Here is a 21,832-nt window from a genome sequence, read left to right as displayed (position 1 = left end):
TTAGATTTAGTTGGCTTGGAAAAATTGCATGTTTTAAAAAAATATTTTAGTTGGATGCAAGGGATCCTTGTATTTCAGAACATAGAATTAGCCTGACATCTACTGGACACAAAGTATAAAGCCTATCGTTTCATTTATCATGTGACATACATAGAATAATTCAGTTGTAATATAGTAGAATGTATTAAAAAGCGTAGACAGGTGTGTGCTTGGGTAGCCTTTATTAGATTTATTTACAAAGAATACAAAAATTACTCTTGAACAACGTGGAATTGGAAATCTAAACCACCAAGTAACATTTCATTCACGGGGTTCCCATCCTCCAGTTTCAGAACTGCGGCCTCGTCTCCCCTCAGTGGACTCGCTGCGTCGAGTACGCGATCGCGGCGAGATCACTTGTGATGAGTCTTCTTTCCGGACGTAGCCTCTTTGCGGCCTTGTTTCAAGCCCTGCGGAGGAGAAAAGCACGGGAAAACGCCGTCACCGCGGACCTCCTCCACATAACACAGGAAACATCCAGAAAAAAGGTCAAACCAATGGGGGAAGGGAGGGGGTCTTCTTTGCGTACCAGGTAGTATCCTGTGTGGTAGCCACTCATGTACCAGGAGATGAGCATGCTGCCCATGGCGTCGTCATCCTCCATGTCTGGGCTCATCGGGGGCGGTGGAGGGATCATCTGTCGGAGAGAAGCAACAAACGCAGGAAAAACATCTGTACGATGAAACACAACGGGGCGTCTTTACGTCCGGTCCTGTGGCCTGCGGTGGCCCACTTCAGAGGCCACCTGCTAATAGGTTGCGTTAGTCCTGGGCTACCACGATGAAACGGCCAGATATGAGGAAAGGTGTTAACGACTGGTGGGCATGGCAACACCTGGCTAAAGACAGTGGCTGAGTTACTGGTGTCTTACCGGGGGCCCGCATGCCATCATGGGAGGCCAGCCTGGAGGGGTGGAGCCAAAACCCCCTGAGCGTCTGTTTGCACCCTGAAGATAAGACAACACAGGTGTGAATCTCCACGACAAGACACCCGTCAATTTACACTGCCTGTTTCAGTCCCAGTTGGGTCTCGCTAATACCGTCTTTCTTGCAAATTCAGCGACTAAAACATGTGTGAACTCTCTGTATAGACAGTGAGACAACAGTGAGGTGTGGTGGTGCTTACTGGTCTGAAGCCAGGCATTGGAGGGGGGCCCGGAGGAAAGGGAAAACCAGGGAAGCCTGGGGCCCACGTAGGAGGTGCTTTTGGGGATTTGGGTTTGGGTTTGGAGTGCGGCTGGGGGTGACTGTGTTGATGTGTGGACGACCTGTCACTCTCCTCCGTCGAGGACTCTGGCTCGGTGACCTGCAGTTGACACACCATTCCATTAACGTCTGCACCTGCACAGATACCGTCCCAAAATATGGAGTCATGGCGACTTCTGGAGACACGGCAGCAGCCCTCTTCATGAAGTTTTGACCCGGCTTACCACATTTGGAAGCGGCTCCTCTACCTCCGAGCTTTCAGACAGCAGGTCGCAGAGGTTCTGCTCCTCCTGGTTGCCGTAGTCGGTGAACACGACCACGCAGGTGCCTTTGTTCTCATGTATGGTGGAGATGGTGGCTGCGTACAGTTGGCCATCCTCAGACCAGTAGGCACTGCAGGAGTCCCCGACATGCCACTGGAACAACAATTATTGTCACAACTCTGTTACCACTGTAATCCCTCCGATCCTTGTTGGGCAAGACCAATACACTGAATGGCGTGTACCTCCGCAATTGATTAATTGTTATTGCTCACCTCTTTTTCTGGAGGGAAATTACTTCTCTTTCTGCTTTGATTCTTTTTGTCGTTTTTCCGCTTCTTTCCCGGGTTGTCCTTGGTGGGTGGTGTGTCTTCTTCACCCTTAAGGGCAGTCTGGAAAAATAAACGTTTGACAGATAGGGTTTCCGATAATGTCAGAAACTTAACAGCTGATCATATTTGGAGATAGTGCTGTATGTTGTCCGTCGTCGATGCCAATAAGTTTGTGTAGGTGCAGTGGTACATGCAATGAGGGTGCAAAATTGCTACCTTGAAAGATGCAACTGCTTTATCGTAAGCCTTAATCAGTGCTGTGTCGTCCCATATGTCAGAATCATCACTCTGAAGAATAAAGACAATTACATATTTTGAGTGCTCGGCTATCAGCCGCTACCTAGCTTGTAGCTTGAGCAACAAATGCAACGTGACACCGAGGCCAATACATTTCTGCTACCTTTGTGTCTGCTACCCATGTTGGTGTTTTATCAACAATAGCTAGCTAGCTAATTTATTTAGGAAACCCCGTCATGCGCTAATGTTATACAGCCTATTTGTGCTAGCATGCTAACACAGCCCACATAACCGAATCATTTTAGCACACATGAAAGCTAGTTATAACTTACATGTCCTGCTCCACGGGCAAAAAGCACACCTGTGCATCCATTCGCCATGAAGACGCAGGCCTTTCGAAGATCACAGATTGCTAACACGTTAGCGAACTGCCTACAACAACAACTACACTGGCTGACTGCGATCTTCTGAGACAACGTGCGTCGCTGCCGTAAATGGTTCTTGATGACGAAGTAAAGCTGCGACAAACCCGTTGGCTTGGCAACAGGCAGACAGTTGACACCGTCCTTAGCCAGCTAGGAGTTGACGTTAGCTATCAAGCTAGCACTTTTTTGTTTGAATGTACTTGTTTGGTTTGAATGCATCGTTTTTAATGGTCTGTTAAAATGATAGATCCCTCGTTGAGTTCTTTAGGCGCCCACGTTGTCTTGGCTGCATCCAGCGACGGGCGCCATCCCCCAGAAAACATAATTGATGGGTGAGTTGTTAGACTACTGTAGCTACTGTACTCAGCTGTAGCTAGAGCTAGCTAGTTAGTTTTGTTGTCAAATATGTTTGAGAGTGCCAGTGGTTAACGTCAGTTAGTTGCATGACTATTTAAAACGAACCTGTCTATGCATTTATCCCTCACCATCAGAAACACCGAAACTTTCTGGATGTCCACTGGAATGTTTCCTCAAGAGTTCATCATTCGCTTCGCCCAGTCGACGAAAATGTCCCTTGTGACAATGCATTGTTTTAACGGTAAGCATCTTATTCAAGTATTGTTAAAATTCAGGAAAAGCCATGGATGAATGAGTTTTAATAGTGCCAGACGTATAGTAGCTATTTAGATACAATGTCATAGGTAGAAAAACATAATTCACTTATTTATGAACTGTAGGGTGAGAGTGAACTTTTTTGTGGGCTACACACCTGATCGAGAAAGCAGATGAGGAGAGACATTAGCTCTGATGACGAGGTGGACCACCATGTAACATTTATTTTAGGTAGTGTGTAATTGTTCCTTTATGTTCTTCATGTTTCCTAGTCAAGAATCTAAGAATCGAGAAGAGCATGTCAGAAGATGCTACCAACTTTGAGTTTGTTGCAGAGAAAGGTAATGTACATTTCACTCTGAATAATATTTCATTGAGCTGGATGGTAGATTTTTTCCTTCATAATTATATATTTTTTAACTCATCCCTTTTCAGAATTTGAACACATAGAAGGTAGCCTTCAAACAAATGATATTCCAGTGAGTTGGCTTCGATCTTCAGTATTCAGACGGGTCACACATCAATGCACTAGTAACTTATGCATAATGTTTGCTACATCATCTTCCTCTTGTCTGTTTACAGCTCAGTGGAACCAGTGCTACATACCTACGCTTCATCATCACCTCAGGATATGACCACTTTGTCTCAGTTCACAGAGTCAGTGTTGAAGGATAAATCGTTCCTCAACGTATCAATCAACAGTAGCTTCAAATTAAAGTATTTTTGTATGTATATCTGACACAATCTGCTCTGTTGTTTATTTCATTTTTAGTTTATTGCATAGATGGACCCTTTTTTGTTGCCCTTACTTAATGATAATGGCCTGATCTGAAATCTGGTTATTATGTATATAATGCATGTTGATTGAATTATCTTACAATTAAATACGTGGGATGGTAACTAGTGCCAATTTTAATATTTTTTGCGTAAATGCAACATATGGTGAAAGTGTGTGAGTTGGAATCTGAACAGTTCTGGCATCAATAGATTATTTACCAACCAACACCATTGTGCCAGGCACATTTATTGAACAGTGCCCTTGATAATTGCATTATATTGCAAAGTGATTTTTCCTAGATTTGGTGAATACACTGCAAGTGACTATATAACTATATTATATAATGTGTGTTTGTGAGGTAAATGGCATCTCTGGTGGATTTCCCTGGCTACTGGAACAGTAAATTTCCTTTATATGTTGCATTTCTAACCAATTGCTGAGTAAATGTACTACTCACAGGCTGACAAACACTCACAAATCCCCATACAGTTGACCTATTTAAGTTGGTGAGTTCAGTCTGTAAGATTCAAGTCACACTCAGCCTTGAATTGCTTCTTGCATAATTGGATGCATCTTGTGGAACTTTCCTTAAGACTAATAAAACTGTCAGTGCAATCCTAATTTGCCTCATTTAGTCCCTGATTTTTCACATTCCAACTATTCAATATTGACAAAAAATGTAATTTCTGTTAAGAACACAAGAGGTAGCTGTGTCTCTCAGACCCACTTTGAGTTACAGTTATATGCTACAGCTGAAATGGTTATTACGGAAGTATCTGAAGGGAAACTTGTTTAGAGTACGTCTGCCTGAAAATCTTCCACTGACGAAAGGTATGGGGAATCAGTTAAACCTGTTTACGTTGCATAATTGCATAAGTACAGTCAGTACCTCCAACCAGTAAGTAACGCTAAAATAAGGTAAGGACTTAAACGATCCGTTTAAATTATTAACTCTTTAAAAACAGGCGTAAGAAGTGATAGTTTAGTTAATTTAGCAAATTTCCACTCAAAGTGTAATGAATGTGGAAAGTGGTGTAGCCTATAATGCTAGGCTACTTTTTTAGGAAAGTATCGGGTCCGTCTATCTGGCCATAGGTGGATCAAGATAGCAATAAAACATTTAATTGCACCCTCGTCGTTTTAAACACTCTGTTATGAAAATGATCCTTCGAATGTTTACTTGTTATTTCGTTTTAGTCTCATCAGAAAAACAAATCACACGAAACACGGAAGTTTGTATGTTCATTATTGACCATACCAAGTGCATGCAAAGAAGTTACAATGCTAGGGGACACCGAGAAACGACACTGTAGGCTAATGCTACAGAGAGAGAGTCTGTCTGTGGGTTGCCAAGAAGTCAGGTTACAGGGTGTGAAAGACTTACTGAAAATCCTAAACAAAATGTTAAATATGCCTCTGCTCTTTGGCAGGACATCTTGCACTTCCTGCATCCAGAGCGAGAGGTTCCCTGTCTTCCAGCCTGCGGCCCTTCTCCGTCATTGTTCACCAGGATTGAAACAAGATCCTTGTTGAGCTATATGCACCACCCAGTCACTGAAGGTCTGAAGATGTACCTGTTCAGACTCTATGTGGTCTAAGCACTTCAGGCTATATAAGAACACCTTATATAACCCTCTTGAACACTTTAAAATATATTTTATACCTTACCAGTAAGTTTAAACAAGTCTGTTTTCCAAAAGGAGTTAAGAAATGGCGGCCAGAGCATTTCTTCCAGAGGAGGACCTCACCTGTCCTATTTGCTGTGACATCTTTAAGGACCCTGTCCTCCTGCCCTGTTGCCATAGCTTCTGTAAAGCTTGCCAGGAGGAATGGTGGCGACAAACAGGATCCCAGAGTTGCCCAGTGTGCAAGAAAATATCATCAACGGCAAACCCCCCTGTTAACCTGGCTCTAAGGAATCTTAGTGAGGCCTTTTCCCAAGAAAAAAGTCGGATAGCTGTAGAAGGATGTGACGTTCTCTGTAGTCTGCACGGTGAGAAACTCAAGCTCTTCTGTTTGGAGGATAAACAGCCCATCTGTGTGGTGTGTCGGGATTCAAGAATTCATAAGAAGCACGACTGCGTACCCATAAATGAAGCTATACAAGATCACAAGGTAAGGCGGAAATACTTGAAAATGTGTCTTGAACTTGAAGAAGAACTAAATTAGCTTATTTGGTGTACATTATATTTCTGTAGTGCAGGATATGGGTTTGTTTGGACAATTCTGTGAATGCAAGCGGAAATTCTAACATTGCACACACTCATACTGTTTAAAGCCACAAAGTTATTTTAAAATAGCTTGGAACCAAGTATCGGAGTAAAAAAGTATTTTTTTGAAACCATTTGAAATTGCAGGTTGAACTTCTGACAGTGCTTGACGATTTACAGTGTAAACTGAAGCTGTTCCATGAAGTCAAATTGACTTGTAATAAAACTGCAAAACATATCCCGGTAGGGCATTTCAATAATTATACAAATGTGTAATCTTACCAGTAGAAAACTTTAGCGCAGGGGTATTAATGCATTATTATAAATAATCAACTTCATCCTCCAGATCCAAGCCCAGGACACTGAGAGGAAGATAAAAGATAACTTCAAAAAGCTTTATCAGTTTCTTCGCAATGAAGAGGCAACCAGGATAGATATGTTGAGGAAAGAAGCGATGCAAAAGAGTCAAAGAATGAAGAACGAGATTGCAGAGGTAGACAGAGAGATAGCTTCCCTCTCAGAGATGATTAAATGCATATCTGACGAGGTGAAAGCCACACACATCTCCTTCCTGAAGGTAAATAATACTATATCAACAGGTCCATTGAAGTGAGTGCATTTTCTTGCTCCACATTATATAAAATGATCCATATTCCTTATTCCTCGGTAGAACTTCAAGGCTACTATGGACAGGTAAGTGATATATTTTTATATGATTCTATATGTGGTCCAACCCCATAAAAATTCAATGTTCTTTCAGAGCGTCTGCCAAGACCACCCAGCACAACCCCCCAAAAAGTTCAGGGTCGCTGATAAACGTTGCCAACCACCTCGGCAACTTGCCATTCACAGTTTGGGAGAAGATGCGAAACATAGTGACATACAGTGAGTATTTGGTTGACAGCAATATTTGCTTATCACAATTAATTATTGAACTGAACAGCAAGAGCAAATGATCCCATTATTTAAATAATGATAAGGCAATTTCTATAAAGTATATAAGACATTGGCAATACATACAGTACACAACAGTAGTAAGTGCGGAATATAAAAATGTTAATGAAACAGTGGAATGTACTGGGATCTACCTAAAAGAATCCTTTAGTAGATAAACATACTTTGTAGAAAAACATACCTTGACAATACCTATACATATCCCAGGTGTCAGTTGAATTTTCATTTTTACAATAGAACTACATAAGCACAGTGACATTATGTTACTCAAATGTTTACCCCTATTTGTTGTTCTCTGTTTAGGTCCTATCATATTGGACCCCAATAATGCTGCTAATTATATCTGTCTGTCTGAAGATTTGACATCTCTCAGCGAACGTCATAAACAACCATATCCTGTTAAACCAGAGGGGCGTAGTGATGGGCATGTACTGGGCTCTGAGGGCTTCAGCTCAGGGTCTCACAGCTGGGAGGTAGAGGTTGGGGACAGTTATTATTGGAGTGTAGGCGTGGCCACTGACAATAGCACCTGGGTTATCATGTATACATGTGATCATTATGTAGAAGAATCTACTGATAAGATGGGTTACACTGAGATTGGTATAATGTATGAAATTAAACCTCAAAGGATCAGAGTGGTCCTGGACCAGAACAAAGGCAAGCTGTCATTCTTTGACTCTGACAGTAACACACATCTACACACTATTTTGAGACCGTTCACTGGCAAAGTCTTTCCAATATTTTTGAATGGGTATGGGCCTATGAAGATTTTACCAATGAAGATCTGCATAACAGTAACACAGGCCGACAAGAGAAGACCTGCTCTTCCAAAGTAGCTACTACTCATACTGTATATAAGACTTACAGTGTGTAGTAGCTGGCACACAGAAATGATGTGTATGATCGCAGCTTGCTAAGAACATACATCCCCCTCAGTGGAATGTTGTGGATTACAATACCCCAAATTATGAGACGCATGAGGTAGATTCAGGATACTGTACATACTCTACTCTGGACACAGTTTATCCTAAGATTTAGGTTGATTCTATACTGTAAATTGTCAGGATTTGATCTATTTATCTATCAACCCCATCATGTTTAGTGGGCATGTTTATTTTCAGTTTGGATTAATGTATGTATTGATTTCATGCCCTCAAGTCGCTGTCAATTACTGTCTACTATCTTCTCTTGACAATTATTGGGTGCATTAATATGGGTGATTCTGTCATATTCATATTAGAATACTGAACTATAGGACTTCTGAATTTACTGCAGTTAATCCCTCTGATGTACAGTATATTTGCAACAAATATATACATTGTTAAATATATAAATTGTTAAATAAAAATATTTGGAGAAAATGGTGTGAATTAAACTTTATTGTTGATTATGTAGACAGTGAGGTTGATGCTGATGATTATTTCTGCAAAAATAAATGGGCAAAGTGTTTTAGAAAACATCTTAGTAGCAGTTTTAAATGTATATAATTTCATCCTTCTTAATTTAGTAAGAAGACTGAAACGGTCAACATGAATGATAACATGTCCTGTCCAGCTACATAAAAAGATAAAACTGAAGCCATACTGACTGAAAGATAAAGCTAATTAACTAATTAAGAACAGTGAGGTTTAAATTGGTATTCCTGCCCCCCCCTCCCCCAAGGACTTGAATAATAACTCCCTTATTGGAATAGGGACTTTTAGACCAGGCCATGGAGGGGGGGGGGGGGGTTACCAGATGGTTTCCTGGCCAACCATCAAGTCCCCCTGGACAAGACTGATATTCAGACAAAGGGCCCAGGCCCCCCCGATGCCTATTGAAGCCAGCCAGCGACAGAGGGCTGTGCCTAGTGGGACCCTGTGGGACTCCCTCCACAATTACATTGTTTATTATGGAACTGCAGAGGAACAATCTGTAGAGCCCTGGACCCAACTAATGAAAACACAACATATATTTCGGCACTGATTTAAATGTACCGTCTCTTGCGATGATTGCAGGGCAATTTCTTTCCTTTCTGCCGATATATAATGCACAGATTCCTCCTTCAGCCACCATATAAATGTGCATTATTGCAGCTATGGCAGCCGTAGCCTTTCTTTGTATGAGAACCATGACCCCAGCTTCCCTAATGTATTCACTGGCCATTGTGTTCCTGTTGGCTGGTCATCAGAATCACAGCATGATGTGGCTGCACTAGCACCCTATCCCGTGACGGCTGTCTAACTGCTGTTGTCCAATAACAACCCCTGACTGGACAGACAAGAGGTGCTGTCCCTCAATCGCATCTTATACTACCACAACAGACCTGCTCTACGTCTTTATAAAGAAGTTGTTATTATATAGTACTGTATGGGAGTCAGATGGCTGAGCGGTGAGGGAATCGGGCTAGTAATCCGAAGGTTGCCAGTTCGATTCCCGGTCATGCCAACTGACGTTGTGTCCTTGGGCAAGGCACATCACCCTACTTGCCTCGGGGGAATGTCCCTGTACTTACTGTAAGTCGCTCTGGATAAGAGCGTCTGCTAAATGACTAAATGTAAATGTATGCTCTTCCTCTTCTCTGGGATCAGGGTTTCCATTGGCTAGCATTGCAGGCCTGCCAGATCAGATAAAGATTCAAATCACTCGTCATTTAGACTTATTAAATTCTCATTCCGGTGGCCACATTGTTCCCATGCATGCCCCAACAATAAGACTTAATTTGATTTTATTTTTGATTGGCCCCAATCAGACTGGGCTCTGAGGTAGGGGACCGGGGAGGGGGGAGAGCAGTGGTCTCACAATAGGCTTGAGTGACATAACCGAGGGGAAGAAATCATCTTTTTCAAGCCAGGATGTCAGTTTTGCTGTGGAAGTCTTAGCCTCTAATTAGAGAGAGAGAGGGGAACTAATGACAAAAAACCACACTGACGCATAGACACTTGTGAACGTAGACTTTATTTCTGATACTAAAAACCCTCATCTGTGTCGTCGTGTGTACAGTTCGTGAAATAAATAGAGCAAAGGATATTGTGGCGGGCAGACACATTAGTATTCAAGTGGACTGATTGTGAAACGATGAGATATTGGATCCTAAGTTGTGAAATTCAGTGGCACGAGGTACATTCAGATCACGTTCACCCTCCTGTTCAGTCACAACGGACGTGTGCCAACGTACATTCTTTAGACATTCCACGTCATTTCAAACACTTAGCAATACAACACTGTGGCCTGCCGGCTTAGTCGTTAATATTAAAATAAAAATCTTTTATCTGAAGCTGAAACGTTTTACGGAGCACTCGACATGTGCAATATCACAATACCTCAAGTTGACAGCAGCTGAAAAACTGCCTGGAGGGATAAAAACATTTGCAAATGCTGCTGCCGTCCATTAAACATAATGGGTGACAAAAACTTAACGCCTGCTTTACAGTCCTGGGAATGATATAGCGATTTCAATAATACATGACCAGTTCACGAGAAATGATCTATCACTGTTATATTTCACACATCCATTGTTGAACCATCTTGATCATCTTAAATGGCTTTTGTTAGATAGCGGTGATAGATCATTTGTTGTCATGCTGCTTTTAAGGTGATGGTATGATTATGTGATGTGCTACCCTGTTATCGCAATGGATCAGGTCATGTTCATCTGTTCCTGAAGAAGGTAGTACCAGTGCTGATGTGACTCAAAGCTCGTTGCTCAAATCTCTGTGGCGATCATGTCTTCGTAGTGTAATCCTGAGCTATGGATGTCCAGGTCCAGGTCTGGCCGACTATCCAGCTCTGCAGTGAGCTCCTGCAGAATCCTCTCCAAGTCCTGGTTCTTCTTGTACATCTGCAGGTAGTTGATCTGGAGCTGTCTCTGGTACTTGATCACTCTGTCCTTCTCCCTGTTCCACGTTTGCCTCTCCTGCTCGAAGCTGTCGGCCAGCCTCTCCTGAGTCTCTCTCTCCTCCCTGAGCTCTCCTCTCAGTCTCTCCACCTCTCTCTGGAGGGAGTCCGTGGGCATGTGTCCCCCCTTATCCTCGGCCTGGCATGGGGCCCCGCTCTGGCCCAACTGTTGTGCGGCCTGGACCTGAGCCAGAGCCTGGGCCTGTTGTTTCAGGGCTTGCTGATGTCTCTGTTCTTTTGCCAGGGCCAGATCGTGCTTCATGCCCTGGATGTCTGTCTCCAGCTTGCCCACTTTCCCTCTCAGCAGGTTTGCCTCATTCTTCTTGCGCTGAAGCTCATTTTGGCATACCTGACAAAAGAATATAATATTTTTTTTTTACATTATTTGTTTGGTGACAAAAGCAGCCACGGAAATGTTACTCCCAATTTTGTTTAAACTGGCTCTGTACCTCAACTTCCACTGTCCGACAATGAATCCTTTCCTCGTGCTCTTTGTTCTGCTGTTCGAGAACCTCCATCTTGCCTCTGGTCTCTTTCAGCGAGGCTCTGAGAGTGACGATCTCGTTCAGCTTGTGAGCGACGTCCGCCTTGGAGTCTCTCAGCTGTTGCTTCAGCAGGGAAATCTCTCCCGTCTTCTGGCAGACCTGCATGCGGGCGGGGGGGGGGGGGGGGGGGGGGGGAGAAGAAAACAAAGTCACTTCCTGTCGCCTGCACGGGACGCAACACAGGTTCAGAAAACCATCGTCATCTGACAGGACGCACCTCCAACCCCGAACCCTCCATCCTGCCCCCACGATCGGGCCCAACCGGGGGCCTTCCCTGACTCACCTCCCACTGGGTCTCCTCCAGGGTCGGAGCCAGCTGCTCGGACTCGTACGACCTCAGCCTGACCTCCGCCAGCTCCTTTTCCCGGGCCACCTGGGCCAGCTCGTCCTGCAGCCTCCGCTTGTCCGTCTCCAGCTGGCCCAGCTGCAGCTGCAGCGCCTGCTGGCTCCGCGCCACCCGCTGGGACGCCTGGCGGAGCTTGGTGGAGCAGCGCTCCTTCAGGCCCTCCATCTCCTCGGCGCAGTAGCGCTGCTTCTCCTCAAACAGGCGGCAGGTGCCGTCCTCCTTGTCCTCGAAGCTCACCTGCAGCTCCTGGAGCTCCGTCTCGCGCTCCAGGAGGCGCCGCTCCAGACCCTCGATCAGCGAGTCGTCCGGGGTGATGGGCGAACGGAGGCCCCCGCCCCTCTCCTCCAGCAGGGGGCTGGGCGTCGGCTTGGAAGAGGACGGGGAGACGTTGGCGTTCGTCCCGCCGCCGCCGCCGCCATCGGCCGGCCCGAAGCCCCGGGTGCTGCTGGAGACGCAGTGCCTGTTGGTCCACGGGGGCGCGTTGGGCTGGGGGATGGGGGTCACGCCGGGGCCGCAGGCTGGGCCCCCCGCGTGGTGAGGCGGGGGGCCCGCCGAGGCCCTCAGGCTGCCGTTGGTGCTGTGAGTGGGCAGGCTGGACATGGAGTTCCTCCCCGAGTCCGAGAGAGTCCCCGAGAGGGTGTCCTGCTTGTGTCCGGGCGGGTCTCTGGAGGTCCTCTCGGCGGAGCCGAGGAGGACATGGTCCGAGCGGTCGATAGTGTCGGAGGATGATGTGCTCCTGGGGATGACAGGCTTGAAGGCTGTCGGGCGGATGAGTGTCTTCTCAATACTCTGGCGGAGGGACAAGTTACAACACAAGTGGTCGATCAATGAAAGTGTTTTTTCTCCTGAAAACAATCGTGTCTTTCATACGCCAAAGGCTTGTCTTGGTGCGACAAAGACAAAAAGGCACCAGCAGCTATGTTCTCCAGCTGTTGGGTACGTAAAAGAAGACAGCGATATAGCAGAGTCAAGCACAATACAAGAAACTGTCATATGGGGAAATGGGAAAGGGGAGAAGAGAAAATAAGTTTCACAGCGCCTGTCCCATCTGTGTGAACATCACTAGCTACATCCTCCTTCCTCCGCCGCCGCCACCCTCTGCTCCCCCTCATGTCCTGTCTGGGAGAAGATGAATAGCCCTACTCTGTGATATTAATAATGTGTGGCTCTGTTGAAGTGTGTGAGAGGTAAGCTTGTGGACTCAGCATTCCTGCCCAGTGACTTCATGCCTTCTGGTAGATTGGGATGCCTTTCCCTCCTGAGGCCTACAAGCCTATTCAGGGAGCTGGGCTTTGCATATCCCTGGCAATGGATGACATCTCTCTGAAGATCAAGGCATTCTTTAGTCATTAATCTTGAAGGGAGTTATTTGATTAAAAAGGCGAAGGCACGAATTTCAATACCGGTTAAGGTGACTGGGCGCTCTGCTTGTCTGATCTTTAACATATGAAATCTGTTTTCTCATCAGCTTTCAGTAAAGTACACACACTGCTGTCGTAGAAGGTTCGAGTGATAGCGCTGTTGTTGGGATGCAACCGTAAAGCCTGCTATGGTACCACCTCACCACCACAAACCTTTTGCTTATTAAAGTGAACAATCACCTATGATTAAAACAGTGGCTTACCCTCTCCAGTTTGCCTGACATAGGCAGCAGTTTAGGGGGCAGTCCCCCCTCGGGGTCCAGATTGGCCTGGGCCTCCCCTCCGTGGTCCTCCGGCGGAGCCGGGCCCCCTCTGTGGTGGGCCGTCCTGGCCTTGTGGCCCACCTTTATGTAGAAGAAGTCCTCGCTCCTGCCTGCCTGAAACTGGGACAGGGGTTTGGGAGCGTGGCTGGCGGAGGGGCCCTGGGTGAAGCCGTACCGCAACAGGCCGTCCACGCTGCGACTCGTCTTCTTGTCGTGGGCGCCCTTCCTCAGTCGCACCTCGGAAGCATGGCAGTGCTTGCTGTTGAGGCTGTGGCCGGATATTAAGCTGCTGACACTTCCCATGGTCCTTCAGTGAGGAGGAAAGTTCCGGAAAGGGTTAGTTGGTCTGGAGGAGAGAGCTGGACACATGGTTCCTGAGGGGAACTATCGACGACTCCATCTGCAGACAGGAAAACGGTCTGGATTAAGAGGGCTGGATTTCCAGGCAGCGTGTTGTAGTGGTGGTGTAGGTTACGTGTTGCGCAATCTGCCTACATGACCTGTCGTTTCTTTGTGCCCATTAGACAAACGAGTCATGATAAATGGGTAAAAAGTTGACACAATGAAAACGTTAATTGACAATATGACTTCAAGCTAGACTACACCCCTCACACATGGGAATAATTGTTCCCCAAAACATTCAAATGGTATGACCCATTTAAATGTGTTCTTTTTTTTCTTCCAGTATTACGTTCAAACTTTTTTATATGTTGTCCCATTTTTTAAGTTGAAGTTTGCAGTCTCTCCAAAGTGTTGTTTGTAGCAGATGAGGTTTACAAAGAAACAAACAAGCAAAACCTTGGTGGTATGCCTAGCTTTGTATATTCATCACTTGATCGTTCAGCCAGACACATATGACAAATAACCAGTTGGCTGTCCTCCTCCTTCAAGAAACAGCTCATCACATCGCAAGTACTCAACACTTGGCATGCAACCAAATGATGTCATTATGACTAGGCGTATTACATTGATTCTGATTCCCGTCAGTCTTGCGTGTTGATCGTGCTGCTCACATGAGCAAGAGAAATCAACAGCATATTCGAAAATCCTTTGCATAGAGAATAGTCGACAAATAAACCAACAATGCGGAAGTGTTTTTATGGAATATAACCTTGCATCCATTTGCAAATGCAGTTGGTTGTGTTTCACGCATCCATTGTACACCCATTCTTCTTTTTTGCGGAAGATACTATGGCCCAGATGTTACTGGCCCTGATCTCAATTCCACAGGGGAACAAAAAACGGTGCCTTTCAGTTTTCCCTTGTTAGGAAGAAGCAGAGGGCTCCAAAGTGACTGATCTGGTCTCCAGGCTCCCCTACCACCTGGTCCCCATCCCTTAAGCATCCCATAATATCCCCAGGAACAAAAGCCTAGCAACCGGCCAGCCATAATAACCACAGTTAGTGGTATGTGGTTGTGGGATAAAGCGTTGCTAATCATCTTTGTGGCTGAAAGAAACTGCCACTTTTATTGTTGTACATGATTGGAGCTTGGTGCCCAAGGAACGGTTTCAGTGACAGGAATTGTGACACGGATCATAAAATATGGCACGAGAACAATGATAAATAAACAAACAAACAAACAAAGAAAAGCCTGTAATTATTCACTCTGTTGTTCAGCTTGTCGTGTCAGTTTCAGCAATATAAACCAGAGCTACATTTTCAGTGGATAAAGAGGGTGGAATCTCCACCGACAGGGTGCATTTGGCCTTCATCTAATGCAGCCCGTCAACCGATAAAAATAGATCTTCTGTTTAATTCAAGACTGAGAACACACTGTAGGAAAGTAATGCATGTCTTCAGGGCTTGCACAGCGACGCCAGAAAACATGAATGGCTTTGATCCCTACCTGCGCAAGTACAAAACAAATACCACATGCCACTGATGTAAACAATCTCTGGCATCCCTCTGACTCACAGAGTCCCTTCCTGTGTCTGTCTGACGCTCTGCAAGTCTGTCCGCTACTACATCTCATCCATTTCTCGCACAATTATGCTCCGCAGTCATTACACTGGTGATAATAGATATGACTTACTGCCACAGCAACGTGTCCGTCTAGCAGGCTACTGCAAAAGCAAATCCCTCTAATCCTGGTGGCACTGAGAGACCAACTGTGCCGAACTGCGTGGTTTGCTGCCCGCGAGTCTGAAGGTGTGCGTGCATGTCCCTGAATGAACCACGCAGCCTGCGAGCACTATCTCCCCACCCAGGAACCCTTCTGAGGGGGTGGGTCTTTGGGCTGTCGAGCGGGACCGTTTTTTTTTTTGCATAACTGACATGTAAATTGCAGTGGGAATAAGGGGGGTTGTGTGGAGGTTGGGGTAGGGGGGGGGGGGAGAGGGGACCTCCTGAACCCCCCCCCCCCCCCCCCAGGGGAACGGGTGTACAACATGTGCTCCTTTGCACTGGCGTGTGCCGCTCAAGTGATTAACTCCTAGTCCTCACAATGGATCTTTCACGCCCCCACTGGCACCCCCGCTCGCTCCTCCTATCTCCCCCGACAGGCCCCCCCCCCCACCCCGCCCGTTCTCCATCGACTAACTGGGTAATAACACCCCCTCTGCCCCTCCCTCCCTCTCTCTCCTGCACCCCTCCTTGAACAAACACCACTCTGCCTGAAGAGAGAGTGGCCTCTGCCTCCTACTCTCTCCCTCCCTCCCTCCCTCTCTCTCTCTCTCTCTCTCTCTCCCTCCCTCTCTCCCTCCCTCTCTCCCTCCCTCTCTCCCTCCTTCTCTTTGTCTGTTGAAGGGTGCCGCTCTTTGTGTGGACTCCTCTCCGCCACACTCGATTCGTCCCCCAGCCCCCAAACGGAGCATTGCCACATTTGAGTGTTAAATAAATGGTTACTCTTTAGAGTGAGTGGCCCAGGCTCCGGGGCGAGTGATTTAGTACTACAGTGCTCAGAGAGGTTTGGAGCTGTTCTCGTGGCTGCTGTGCTAGCCTGGGCCTAGCAGGGCTCCGGCAACATAAGAGACTGTAGACAAAAGGGCCATTAGGCCTATGGCTGAAATACTGAAACAAAAGACCTTTGTGGAAGAATTGATATAAAATAGTGTAAATTTGTGCCAGGGGCTGTAGAAACAACAGTTAACAATACACTGCCAAAATGAATTAGTAAAATATTATTACAATGTTCGGTATGGATTCTTTGGTCTGATATTAATTAGATCAAGACAATATTATAGTCACAGATGGTTCATTATTGATTAGCCTAGATGATATCCATTACGAGGTCCGAGCGAAAATATTGACGCGTTCAAAGTCATCTTTAAATACACAACAAACTCGAACAGCAGTTTGGAGAGAAAAAAAAATCCTTCAATACTGAATGCTCTCTTTGATGTTCGGCCTAAGAGGATGTTTAATTCTATCCTTAACTATTCTCTGTAATACCCAAACTGTGAAAGATAGTCAGTCGGATCAGTCACATTGTTCTCCCCTGAAGATGTTTTTGTTCAAGTTTGGCTAACCCCACTCTTTTGCCCTCTACCATAACTTTACGTATTTTGTCATTGCCAATTTGTCTCTTTATTGGGTAATTATATCATTATGATGGCGAACATTGCTTTCAGTACTTCATCTTAGTTTTATAGTCAATAAAATGTGAAACAACCGTCTGGACCTTCTAGACAGCCCCGTGATTTAACACCCTCAGTCACTGCTGGAGAGGGGCTAGTCTCTGGGCTGGCTGGACGTAAAAGTGTGTGTGTATGTGTGTGGGGTGTGAGGGAGGAGAGGGTGTGAGGGAGGAGGGGTGGGTGTATGGGGTGTGAGTGCGCGTGTGAGGGAGGAGGGGTGTATGGGGTGTGTGTACGCATGTGGGGGGGTGTGAGGGAGGAGGGGGTGTGTGCGTCCCCAACCCCCAGCTGACCTATGACACAAAAGACCCCGCTGCACAGAGGGCCAGCTGAAACGAAGAAACACGCCGCAACACGCGGCATAGCCAATCCATTAGCACAGCCGGGCCCAAACACTACAGGCCTTATAAAGATTCATACCTGTCTCCCGGTGGCCATTGTGTGATCCTACTGTACTATTCCTCGACAGCCACAGAGCCAGATGGAACCTCCTCATTAACAGTCTTCATATGGTAATTCTTCGCAGCTAGATTCCTCCATTCATTATAATAGCTGGCCCACAACATGTGTTCCTTATGCACAGCCATAAAATCTAAATAATAAACTCAACCTATTTAAAGTCTATTGTTGACGGCTGTGATCATCCCTTCCTTTCAACTATATAGCAGATATATTAAGACAGTAATACAGCATTCTTTGAAAACTGTTGCTATGCTAAGCCTGTTGCTAAAAATGCAAAGCCTGTAAATGCTAAACCCAATTGGATTCTGGTTGTGTAAAGTGGAAGAGAAAAGGAGAGATTATGAGGTGCTACACTTTTAGCATCTGCGTGTGTCGGCCTGATCCCGCCAAGGACCAATCTGGAGAGGATAGAGAAGGACAATACGTGGCATCAAAAAGGCCTTCAGAGTGCTTGGGTGAATTATTGACTAGGTTGTCCCTGTCTCTCTCTCTCTCTTTTCCCCTCTCTTTCTCCTTCCCATTCTTTCTCTCTTTAACTTTATCTCTCTCTCTCTTATTCTCTCTCTCTCTTTTCCCCTCTCTTTCTCCTTCCCGTTCTTTCTCTCTTTAACTTTATCTCTCTCTCTCTCTCTCTCTCTCTCTCTCTCTCTCTCTCTGTGTGTCTCTCTGTCCTGCTCTCTGTATCCTTTGGTTTTCTCTCTCTCTCTGATTTTATCTCTCTGTCTCTGTTTCTCCATTTCCTCCCCTCTTTGTCTCTCTCCCTCCTGCTTTCTCCCTCTCCTCCCTCTCTGACGCCGGTCAGAAACCCATTGTCTTCTTGTTGCTGCTTGTCTCATCCACCCACTGTGTCTGTGCGGGACATCTGCTAATGCACCTTGGTAAATTCACCTTCCATTGTGATTGATGGTTTGGGAAGACACACACACAGACACGCACAGAAACAGACACACACACACACAGACTCAGGCGCCGACACAGGCATTGACACACACATATACACACACTCCCCCCCCCCCCCCACACACACAAATGCACTGATACACATGCAGAGACAGAGCATACAATGGCAGCAAATTGGATAATCCACTTAGAGCATTAGTAAGAAGACTGTGAGTGAATGAGCCCTCTGAGCTGAGAGGTGAATACCCCCCCCCCCCCCACTCATTATTCCCAACCAGAGAAGAGGGCTTAAGCTCCAGACAGTTTTGTCTGTCTGTGTATGTGTGTGCAGAACTATGTTTGAGAAAGAAAAAGGACGACGTGTCCAAACTTTAACCGCAAAGTCCGCTCACATGACTACTTTTAATTAGGAACTGGGATCGTACTACACTCGTCGTGTTTCAACAGCACGGCGACGGTCCCATGCCAGAGATCCCTCACAGGAGGCGGGCTTAGCTTTCGCGTCAATCAACCTGCGAGACAATCTCACAGCCCTTGAGTGGGGCTCAACAGTCTCTTCAGTGGATTACAGAGCAAGGTTACGCGAATAGTCGAGGTGAAGAGTGCATGAAAACACTCGATTCAATGCCGGTGGCCTTTCAACACATTGGCATGGCCCCTAGCTTGTCCATCTTTAGCTTTTAATGGGAGCCACCCATTGAAGTTAGCATGCTTTCAGGTTTGTATTCAACGCATCTAAATGAGATATTAGGCTAGGAGACGATCAACCGTTGCCGGGGCTTCCATTTGACTCATTGTGTTCTGGGTATGCAGTCAATGACTAACACAAGGGGAGCCATTAGCATACATGTGACAGCTGGTTAGTGCGCTCAGGTAAAATGTGTCTTTAATGGAGTCTAAATAATGTCCCTGACCTCTAAGGCAAAGCTGCGAAAGTGACGCTTGTGAACGAGCTAAGAGCAAGCAGGTTCAAAGTTTCAATGTGCTTATACATTTCCCCATCGAACCCCCGTCGTCACTGCCGACCAATTAGCGTCCAATAGCTGTACGCTTCACATTCTCAAGCACTGGAGTGCCTGGAATAGTTCCAGAAACTGTTTTAGAGAGTTGTGAATGTCCATTAGGTGCAACAGATCAGCATGCTCTTACATCATCGTGAAATATTGACCTCTCAGGCTTTTGCCATCGAGTTAGACTCAAAATGACAACGTGAAAATGCATTGAGACATGCAGAAGTATTTTGATTTTTTTTTTTTTTTTTTTTGCCATGTTGCCATTCCCCATGGGAAGTTAGATCTTGCATGTCGTTGAAGTGAATATGTCGAAATTCAACTTCAATTTGTATATGCTGTTTGTATAAAAACACTGGAATTGGTTTTGAACCATCTTCCATCATCCACGGGCCCTGTCCAAGATCTGTAGGCACAGTCAAGCAGGCCTTGTGTGGGTCTTAACAGAATGTTCCAGAGATAGTACGCTACATGGCTGTTGATATGACATCATGGAGGGATGACACACAGGAACCATGTGTGTTTCTCCGGCTATGAGGCCAGGTCGATTGTTACGTCTGGGCTGGTGGAGAATCAGGCTATTGTTCCTCGTCTCTGGCCTGCCGGCTGAAGACGGTGTGATAAACCTGTCAAACTGGAGCAAAACCATCTCCTATAATCTGAAGTGGTCATTAGTCACACACACACACATACACATACACGCACACACACAGATAGCTGGTTGCTGAGAGGTATTCCAAATGCTCTATGTGAATAGAATACTTGTGCGTGTTCCCTGACTGTCCCATGTTAACTGTGAGCCTGGTCACGTCTGTTCCCTAGGTCAACCTTAAGGAGTCAAGCCAGAAACATCACAATAACAGCCCTTCCCATTAGCGCTCCCGTACAGTGATATATTGGCCTGTGATGTATTTGTCGGTTGACATTTGAAGTTCTCTTTGAGTACCAGTAGCCTACTGAGGCCTATTGATTTGCTGACAGACGATCAATGTGCATGACCTGTTTAGGAGGTGTGGACTCGCTAATGGCAAGAATCTGAACAACAATACCCTCACCGCAGCATTTGCCAGTCTGAGCTCGCGCTCCGCAGACAAACCGTATTTGGGTATCTGGGCCAGCTATTTTGGGGAGCGTCTTTTTTAGCAGGTTTTAATGGTTTCATCCCTACACTGCCTGCAGCTGGAACACCAAGCACGGCGAGGACGAGAGCGCCTGCTCTGGGGAGCACCCCGTCCTCTCTGGTTTCTCTCTCCCCACACCCACTCCCCCTGGTCTGTCTGTCGGTCTCTCCTCCGCCTCCCTTGGAGAAAAGCCGGGCTGCATTCGCAAAGGCTGGCGGGCGGGGGGGGGGGGGGTGAACATGCCTGGACAGGTGCCCGGGTTCATCCCGCTGTCTCAGTTAGTCATCGTAGCCTGCGTGTGTAACCCCACCTTGCGCAGCCACAGGTTCCACCACATAAACAAGCCCGTACGAAGGTGCCGCGGCCCTGTCGGTGAACTGACATAACTTGGCTGCACGAAAAGGGGAGGGTGGCTTCAAATGAGCAGGGAGAAGAGGTTCGGAGAGATCGCACACACCACACCTAGGCTGTCGTAGCTGTTTTGGGATCGCACAGGGACACTCTTACGCCACGGGAAGCCGTTTTATGTTCACCTGCTTGGCCCTGGAAACGCCATCAAACACTGTGGGGAGACTGAAGCTGGGAATGACTCTCTCTCTCTGTTCAGGTGGAACAGGAGTTGAACAGTTACAGTAGTTTCTGTTAGAAGTGGAACTCCAGAATGGAGGTAGTCTGAGTCTGAATCCCATAAACAGTTGTGTGCAGCACCTGAGTCCAAAGCCAGCCGTTTCTCCGCTTCATTTGAATAACAAATGACTTCTGTCGAATAGCACAAGACGGGGAAAAAAAAGGAGCATTTCCCCTATTAACCGTATTGCATGCGCCTTTGAAATCGTGACACAGACCACTGAGCAAACTTGACTTTCCATTTAAATGGCATTACCTGTCCGTAAGCCCACGGGCCAATCTATATGAATCACTGGTGCCCTGTCACGTCGAGTAAAGCAAGCGTAACCTTCCAGCCGGAGGTACCGTGACTTACCTCCTCCTCTCCTTCACGGTGCTCTTCCCCCAGGCCGGTGTGCAGCCGTCCGTGCGCTGGGCGACTGTGTTCGGGAACCACGGCCGGAGACAGCGGCGTTGAGGCCCGAGCGGCTGTTTACCGTTCCGCCCTTCCTCCTCTCGCTCCTCTCCGTCTCCCTGGATCCCGGAGCCCGAGTGCGTCCCATCTCTCCCAGGAAGCGAGCGCTGTCACATTCCTACGTCGAACGCGTACCCCCCCCCCCCCACCACCACCCTCCTCCTTTTCTCTCTCTGT

At 46.5% G+C, this 21,832-nt stretch overlaps 4 protein-coding genes across 9 annotated transcripts; 2 read left to right on the top strand and 2 right to left on the bottom strand.

The window, feature by feature from the left end:
- Positions 1–204: 204 nt before the first annotated feature.
- Positions 205–2,560, bottom strand: smn1 (survival of motor neuron 1, telomeric). The gene is made up of 8 exons (XM_062454344.1): positions 2,406–2,560; positions 2,053–2,124; positions 1,780–1,896; positions 1,469–1,660; positions 1,165–1,344; positions 911–985; positions 569–676; positions 205–449 (listed from the first exon to the last, which is right to left on the bottom strand). Exons 1-8 carry the CDS (start codon positions 2,451–2,453, stop codon positions 393–395), a joined length of 849 nt encoding a protein of 282 aa, XP_062310328.1. The 5' UTR covers positions 2,454–2,560; the 3' UTR covers positions 205–392.
- A 31-nt stretch (positions 2,561–2,591) lies between these two features.
- On the top strand, positions 2,592–4,503 carry hspb11 (heat shock protein, alpha-crystallin-related, b11). The gene is made up of 5 exons (XM_062454345.1): positions 2,592–2,830; positions 2,990–3,096; positions 3,383–3,451; positions 3,546–3,589; positions 3,693–4,503. Exons 1-5 carry the CDS (start codon positions 2,739–2,741, stop codon positions 3,783–3,785), a joined length of 405 nt encoding a protein of 134 aa, XP_062310329.1. The 5' UTR covers positions 2,592–2,738; the 3' UTR covers positions 3,786–4,503.
- Positions 4,504–4,633: 130 nt separating this feature from the next.
- On the top strand, positions 4,634–8,420 carry LOC134015046 (E3 ubiquitin-protein ligase TRIM35-like). Of its 4 annotated transcripts, none has more exons than XM_062454340.1 (8): positions 4,635–4,786; positions 5,319–5,448; positions 5,589–6,003; positions 6,246–6,341; positions 6,445–6,675; positions 6,769–6,791; positions 6,859–6,983; positions 7,356–8,420. In XM_062454340.1, the coding sequence occupies exons 3-8, from the start codon at positions 5,599–5,601 to the stop codon at positions 7,886–7,888; spliced, it is 1,413 nt and encodes a 470-aa protein (XP_062310324.1). In that variant the 5' UTR covers positions 4,635–4,786; positions 5,319–5,448; positions 5,589–5,598; the 3' UTR covers positions 7,889–8,420. The 4 variants fall into 4 exon arrangements, with proteins under 4 accessions (XP_062310327.1, XP_062310324.1, XP_062310326.1 ...); XM_062454341.1 differs by having other exon boundaries at positions 4,653–4,806; XM_062454343.1 differs by lacking the exon at positions 6,769–6,791 and having other exon boundaries at positions 4,634–4,786; positions 7,356–7,516.
- A 1,562-nt stretch (positions 8,421–9,982) lies between these two features.
- lzts1 (leucine zipper, putative tumor suppressor 1) lies at positions 9,983–21,791 on the bottom strand. Of its 3 annotated transcripts, none has more exons than XM_062454635.1 (5): positions 21,557–21,791; positions 13,444–13,903; positions 11,757–12,608; positions 11,378–11,572; positions 9,983–11,277 (listed from the first exon to the last, which is right to left on the bottom strand). In XM_062454635.1, exons 2-5 carry the CDS (start codon positions 13,804–13,806, stop codon positions 10,738–10,740), a joined length of 1,950 nt encoding a protein of 649 aa, XP_062310619.1. In that variant the 5' UTR covers positions 13,807–13,903; positions 21,557–21,791; the 3' UTR covers positions 9,983–10,737. The 3 variants fall into 3 exon arrangements, with proteins under 3 accessions (XP_062310619.1, XP_062310621.1, XP_062310620.1); XM_062454637.1 differs by having other exon boundaries at positions 13,444–13,810; XM_062454636.1 differs by lacking the exon at positions 21,557–21,791 and adding an exon at positions 15,539–15,688.
- Positions 21,792–21,832: the final 41 nt, after the last annotated feature.

The sequence above is a fragment of the Osmerus eperlanus genome, chromosome 28 (assembly GCF_963692335.1).
Source record: "Osmerus eperlanus chromosome 28, fOsmEpe2.1, whole genome shotgun sequence".
NCBI lineage: Eukaryota > Metazoa > Chordata > Actinopteri > Osmeriformes > Osmeridae > Osmerus > Osmerus eperlanus.
Note: the sequence above shows the minus strand (reverse complement) of the source record. Positions and strands in the feature narration are given on the sequence as shown.

Coding starts and splice junctions, on each gene's coding strand:
- smn1 (XM_062454344.1), bottom strand. CDS start 2,453: ATGGCGAATGGATGCACAGGTGTGCTTTTTGCCCGTGGAGCAGGACAT. Junction 2,125..2,405: donor TTGCCCGTGGAGCAGGACAT/GTAAGTTATAAC, acceptor TTTATTCTTCAG/AGTGATGATTCTGACATATG. Junction 1,345..1,468: donor AGGAGCCGCTTCCAAATGTG/GTAAGCCGGGTC, acceptor TGTCAACTGCAG/GTCACCGAGCCAGAGTCCTC.
- hspb11 (XM_062454345.1), top strand. CDS start 2,739: ATGATAGATCCCTCGTTGAGTTCTTTAGGCGCCCACGTTGTCTTGGCT. Junction 2,831..2,989: donor CCAGAAAACATAATTGATGG/GTGAGTTGTTAG, acceptor CCTCACCATCAG/AAACACCGAAACTTTCTGGA. Junction 3,097..3,382: donor GACAATGCATTGTTTTAACG/GTAAGCATCTTA, acceptor CATGTTTCCTAG/TCAAGAATCTAAGAATCGAG.
- LOC134015046 (XM_062454340.1), top strand. CDS start 5,599: ATGGCGGCCAGAGCATTTCTTCCAGAGGAGGACCTCACCTGTCCTATT. Junction 6,342..6,444: donor AAACTGCAAAACATATCCCG/GTAGGGCATTTC, acceptor TTCATCCTCCAG/ATCCAAGCCCAGGACACTGA. Junction 6,676..6,768: donor CACACATCTCCTTCCTGAAG/GTAAATAATACT, acceptor ATTCCTCGGTAG/AACTTCAAGGCTACTATGGA.
- lzts1 (XM_062454635.1), bottom strand. CDS start 13,806: ATGGGAAGTGTCAGCAGCTTAATATCCGGCCACAGCCTCAACAGCAAG. Junction 12,609..13,443: donor TGTCAGGCAAACTGGAGAGG/GTAAGCCACTGT, acceptor TCCCTCCGCCAG/AGTATTGAGAAGACACTCAT. Junction 11,278..11,377: donor GTCGGACAGTGGAAGTTGAG/GTACAGAGCCAG, acceptor TTCTTTTGTCAG/GTATGCCAAAATGAGCTTCA.